The sequence below is a fragment of the Trichechus manatus genome, unplaced genomic scaffold (genome assembly GCF_000243295.1).
Source record: "Trichechus manatus latirostris isolate Lorelei unplaced genomic scaffold, TriManLat1.0 scaffold00035, whole genome shotgun sequence".
Lineage (NCBI taxonomy): Eukaryota > Metazoa > Chordata > Mammalia > Sirenia > Trichechidae > Trichechus > Trichechus manatus.
The window spans coordinates 7,971,520-7,977,519 of NW_004443971.1; the positions used below are offsets into that span (position 1 = coordinate 7,971,520).

The following is a 6,000-nucleotide window of genomic DNA, read 5'->3' on the forward strand; positions in this document are numbered from 1 at the left end:
ACGGCATCTGCAGTTACTTCCTCCACTGAAGTCTTAAATCCCTCAGTTATCCATGAAGGTTACAGTTGATTTCTTCCAAACTCCTGTTAATGTTGATATTTTGACCCCCTCCCATGAATCACGAATGTTCTTAATGGCATCTAGAATGGTGAATCCTTTCCAGAAGGTCTTCAATTTACTCTGCCCAGATCCATCACAGGAATCACTGTCTATGGCTGCTGTAGCCTTACAAAACGTATTTCTTAAATAATAAGACTTGAAAGTAAGAATTACTCCTTGATCAATGGGCCGCAGAATGGATGTTGTGTTAGCAGGCATGAAAGCATCATTAATCTCCTTGCACATCTCCATCAGAGCTCTTGGGTGACCAGGTAAATTTTCAATAAGCAGTAATATTTTAAAATGAATCATTTTTTTCTGAGCAGTAGGTCTCAATAGTAGGCTTGAAATATTCAGTAAACTATGTTGTAAACAGATGTGTTGTCATTCGGGCTTTGTTGTTCCATTTACAGAGCACAGGCAGAGTAGATTTAGTAGATTCTTAAGGGTCCCAGGATTTTCAGAATGGTAAACGAACACTGGCTTCAACTTAAAGTCACCGGCTGCATTAGCCCCTAACAAGAGAGTCAGCCTGTCCTGTGAAGCTTTGAAGTCAGGCATTGACTTCTCTCTAGCTATGAAAGTCCTAGATGGCATCTTCTTCCAATATAAGGCTGTTTCACCTACACTGAAAATCTGTTGTTTAGTGTAGCCACCTTCGTCAATTATCTTAGCTAGATCTTCTAGAGAACTTGCTGCAGCTTCTACTTCAGCACTTCCCCTTGCACTTTTACGTTGTGGAGACGGCTTCTTTCCTTAAACCTCACGAACAAGCCTCTACTAGCTTCAAACTTCTCTTCTGTAGGCTCCTCACCTCTCTTAGCCTTCACAGAAATGAAGAGAGTTAGGGTCTTGCTTTAGATTAGGCTTTGGCTTAAGGGAATGTTGTGGCTGGTTTGATTTTCTATCCAGATCACTGAAACTTTCTCCATATCAGCAATAAGGCTGTTTTGCTTTCTGATCATTCATGTGTTCACTGGAGTAGCACTTTAAATTTCTTTCAAGAACTTTTCCTTTGTATTCCCAACTTGGCTAACCATTTGGAGCAAGAGGCCTAACTTTTGGCCTGTCTCGGCTTTCAGCATGCCTTCCTCACTAAGCTTAATCATCTCTAGCTTTTGATTTAAAGTGAGAGACATGAGACTCTTCCTCTCACTCACTGGAACACTTAGAGAGGCCATTGTAAGGTTATTAATTGGCCTAATTTCAATATTGTTGTGTCTCAGGGAATAGGGAGGCCCAAGGAGAGGGAAAGAGACGGGGAAACGGCTGGTCAGTGGAGCAGTCAGAACACACACATTTATTAAGTTCGCCGTGGCGTTGCAAAACAATTACAGTAGTAACATCAAAGATCACTGATCTCAGGTCACTGTAACAGATTTAATAATGAAAAAGTTTGAAATATTGTGAGAATTACCAAAATGTGACACCGAGACATGACGTGAGCACATGCTGTTGGAAAAATGGCACCAATAGACTTGCTTGCCACAAACCTTCGATCTGTAAAAATCACAGTATCCGTGAAGTGCAATAAAGTGAAGCGCAATAAAACGGGGGTATGCCTGTATTGTATACCGCACTGCTGAGAGACACTGCCATAGTAATGATGGACAGCAGTTATTAGACACGTCTCTAAGCCCGGTATGTTCTTAAGGACTTTACATGCAATATATATATACTATATGTAATATATATAATGTTATATATTATATATGTTTCATATGTGCCTGTACATTTTATGTGTGTTTGTGTGTATATATACAGTAAACTTTAAATATCAACCAAAAAGTAGCGACATATCTCTGAAGGGTGTCCTGCGACACCTCAGTTCAGAACTACTGAGCTAGAGTAGTGGTTCTCAGTGGGTGGTAATTTTGCCCCCCAAAGGCACATTTGGCAATGTCTGGAGACGTTTTTGGTTGTCACAACTGGGGGTGTGACTGGCCTCTAGAGGGCAGAAGTCAGAGATGCTGCTAAACATTCTACTATAATGCACAGGATAGACAGCCCCTCACAAGAAGGAACTATCCTTGTTCAAAATGTCAACACTACTGTGGTGAAAAATCTTGCTCCAGAGGAGAAAGAGGATAAAAAATCATTTAAAACAAAAATTTCAAAGTTAAGTATAATATGCAACCCACATAAAAGCCACAAGATCCACACCTTTCTTCTCTTAATGTTTTATACATTATTGGCCCAGATTGTCAGAGGAAGTTTGGGGACAGAGGGAGAAAGTTCTTTTCCCAGATGAGATCCCTTCAAACCTTACTTGTCATAGTTGTCTGGGTCCAAGGGCTGATAGGTGACTTTGTAGCACTCAATTCTTTTCAGGAAGTCCTCCATTACGTTCTCTCTGTTCCTTTCAGGATAGTCAGGGCTCGACACCTTTACCTCCTAAAATCATGAGAATAGCAAGGGTCTAGTCAGAGGTCTGATCTTAACAGCCCTCTTGCAAATAGCCACTGCTAAGAAAAAGAAAAAAAGAAGTCCATAAAAGTGGCTTTTTACTGGCGTGCTGGCAATTCCCATTCATCGAGCACCCCTCCCCTGTCCTGTGACCCTGGCAACCACGACAAGAAAGACAACTGGTGAGTCACGTGCCTGCCCTTGGCTGGAGGGCACAGACAGTCATGGCTGAAGCTGCTCCTGGGCCCCAGCCCCTTTATGTACCTTCCTGGGAACAGAATGGGATTTGATTTTCCCCCATTACCACTCAGAATAGGGTGCTTGACCTTATATATACCTGACTTGGACCAGATGCCTCTTTCCTAGATGAATCCAAGTTCCTGAGTTGCTGGGAAATTACCTCCACGATACCATGCACAGATGTCTCCTCAGCACAGCACAGCCCATCAAATGGGAACTGTCTTATCCCATGACCTCACAGGACATGAGGAGCTCAAATGCAGAGAGCAATGGTCTGAACACTAGACAACTGCTAGACAGATGGCTGTCCCATAAGGCAGCCCTGACAGATAAAAAAGACCCTGATCTATCCTAAGCACATGCCTCACCATCCCAGAACACAAGGCCAGGACTCCTATAGTCTAAGTCTTGCTTTCCATTCCACAGCTAATTCATTCTTTAAAGCCTCAGTTTCCTCTCCCAAGGGACGAGTGTGGAAGCGCAAAATGGTGCTCTGGCAGATAGAAAGGATCACTCTATAGTGTCAGACATGTCTATTTCTTTCTTTCATTACCCAGTTGCCCTCCCCACCACCCACCACACACACACACACACACACACACACACACACACACACACACAGGGCACAAAGGAGGAAGAGGAGGTGGTATGCCGGGTGTCACCCACCAGGATGTTGGCAGCAATGACATCAGGGTCATCACAGACAGATTCCACAAAGAATACCTGGCCAGGAGAAAAGGCAGTGATAAACAAGTCACAAATTAACAGGTCAGGCTGTTAATTAAACGCACATGTTCACACCTACCCCACCCCAGCTACCACATCTCCCGTGATTTTCTTCATGGAAGTGGCCTTCAAGGTCTACTCATTTAAAAATGGCTCTTACCACACCCCCAGGGCCTAAGGGTCTGAGAAAGGACCTGAAAGAAAACACTCAAGGATTGGGGTATGCCCCAAGAGAAGATAATCAGATATCCAATCCTATCCTTATCCACAAGAGTCAAACAGATCCATCCCTCTCCCATCGTCACTCCTCACCTAAACTCATCCCTTCTCTCCCAGCATGGGAGTCAGATCCTACCTTGAAGGAATTTTCCTTTGCAAAGTTCAAAATCATGTCCCTTCTCTCCCGGGTGGTATTGGTGGCATCAAACACCTGGGAAGAGAGCACACAAGGTAGACCAGTGGGAAGAGAGAAATGGGATTCCCACCAAGGCAAACCCAAAGTGGGTGTGAACAGCCAGGCTGCTGAACGGTGAAGACCAAGAAGGGGAAGATGCAGATAATGCTCACCGCAATCTGCCCACTCTCCTCGGTGAGATACCCCTTAACATCTTCCAGTGCCACGAGAGCACACTGTCTGCCAGGAGAACAAAAGAAATCAGCAAGACGAGTGGGGCAAGGTCAAGCTCAGTCATATCCAGAGATAAAAACAGTTGGATTGCTATGAGTCACATCCCTTTTCCCACTTACTCTACTGGTCAAAAGTTTTTCCTTACCTAGACCTTTCAACTCTCTCCTTGAGATTTTTATACTATCTTACATCCTCCCATTGCCCCAGCGCATATATCTTCTCCCTCTTTAGGCTTAGCATACAAGCACCTTTCTGAGCCTGTTCTTCTACCCACCCAAGCCCAAGGTGGCCTGCCCATCGCATAACTTCCACTTAAAATCCCCAAGAGATATTTACTGAAAGGAAAACAAAGCTGTGCCACATCTAGTCCCATGATGGCCGAAAGAGAGCTGACCCAGGAATGAGGCCTGAAATAAGACTTACTTGCGGATCTTCATGGCCTCCTCGTTGTCATGCCGGAAGAAGTCATAGGACTTATAGGACTTGACTGCTTCGCGCCGATACACCCCAAGATTAAACACTGTGGGAGATATCCAAGCCCTTTAGTAGTGAAACAATATAATGGCTCCACCAGAGGGGACTTCTTGGCCTAATGTCTGGATGGCCAAGGGAGTGAAAAAAGCATCTTGCTATGTCGGGAAAAATATCAGGTTAAGAGTCAAAACAGTTGGGTTCCAGTCCTGACTGACTAGACCTTCGACAAGTCTTAAGCTGTCTGAGTTTCAATTCCCTCAGCCACTCTATTTCACAGGACTACTGCTAGGATCAGACAAGATGATGCATATGCAGGTACTTTGAAAACGTAAAGCCCTATACTCATTTTGTCTTAACATTCCTGTCAAAGGCATTCCCTCAGAACTAGCCCAATCTGCCCAGGCCAGGAGGAAATAAGTCTGGGGCAGGGAATCAAATCAGCAAATCAGGAAACAATCAGTATTTCTGCCAAGAGCACCACATAACCTTGGCACCAGAGAGAACCCATCTCCCAGAGGTCTGTAAGTCCCAGGAACTGATCATTTCCCTCCCCAAGAAGCGACGTGCACCTACCTTTGGTGGGCACCCCAATCCAGTTGAGGTAGCGTGTGAGTTTCTTGGACACATAAGTTTTGCCCCGGGCTGGCAAGCCAATCATGACGATGAGAGTTGGGGAGTTGGTCATATAGGAGGCCCATGCTAGGGGGAAACGAAATGGAATAAACTAATTGATTAGGGGCCTAGTGAGGCTCATGAACAGGTTAGGAACTTCAGCCACTATATCCTTTAATCCTCATAAACCTGTGGGGCGAGGGTCCAGGACGACTGGGAGGGCAAATTGAGGAGATATCAACTGGGAGGGCAAATTGAGGAGATATCGAGTAGACTTTCCTGAAACAAAGTCAAAGGATCATACAGACTTTCTGAAAGTTTCCAAACCAAGACCTCTCTTTCCTATGTGCCTGAGGTCTTCACAGAAGTATCCAAGGTGGAAAGATGGGAGAGATAAGTGATAAGAATTAGAGAGTAATGACCAACCTTTCTTAACACAAGAATGCCTAGTAACAGGAGAATGATATAACTGTGAAGGAAGATCTTATGCCTGGAGATTCCACCAGTACAGAACTGAACTGACTCCTTTAACAGGTCCAGCAGTTTCCAGCCCAAGGATCTCAGCCATCCCTTCATACCTACTGGCAAGAATTTGCTTGCCCACAGCAAAAACAGCCTTGCATCAGAAAAAGAAATAAAGGGCATCCAAATTGGTAATGAAGAAGTTAAACTGTCCCTGTTTGCAGATGATATGATACTATACACAGAAAACCCTAAAGACTCCACAAAAAATCTACTGGAACTAATAGAAAGATTCAGCAGAGTAGCAGGATACAAGATAAACAGTCAAAAATCAGTTGGATTCCTATACACCA

At 44.2% G+C, this 6,000-nt stretch overlaps 1 protein-coding gene across 2 annotated transcripts in view; it reads right to left on the reverse strand.

Moving 5' to 3' along the window:
- PFKFB2 (6-phosphofructo-2-kinase/fructose-2,6-biphosphatase 2) overlaps positions 1-6,000 on the reverse strand; it is a 34,089-nt gene that overhangs the window by 16,547 nt on the left and 11,542 nt on the right. For both annotated transcript variants that reach the window (XM_023730297.1, XM_004375196.2), the window contains exons 3-8: positions 5,147-5,272; positions 4,523-4,619; positions 4,039-4,105; positions 3,827-3,901; positions 3,412-3,468; positions 2,369-2,493 (exon numbers count right to left, since the gene is read on the reverse strand). In XM_023730297.1, the coding sequence (XP_023586065.1) occupies positions 2,369-2,493; positions 3,412-3,468; positions 3,827-3,901; positions 4,039-4,105; positions 4,523-4,619; positions 5,147-5,272 (547 nt within the window). The remainder of the gene's footprint in view (positions 1-2,368; positions 2,494-3,411; positions 3,469-3,826; positions 3,902-4,038; positions 4,106-4,522; positions 4,620-5,146; positions 5,273-6,000) is intronic.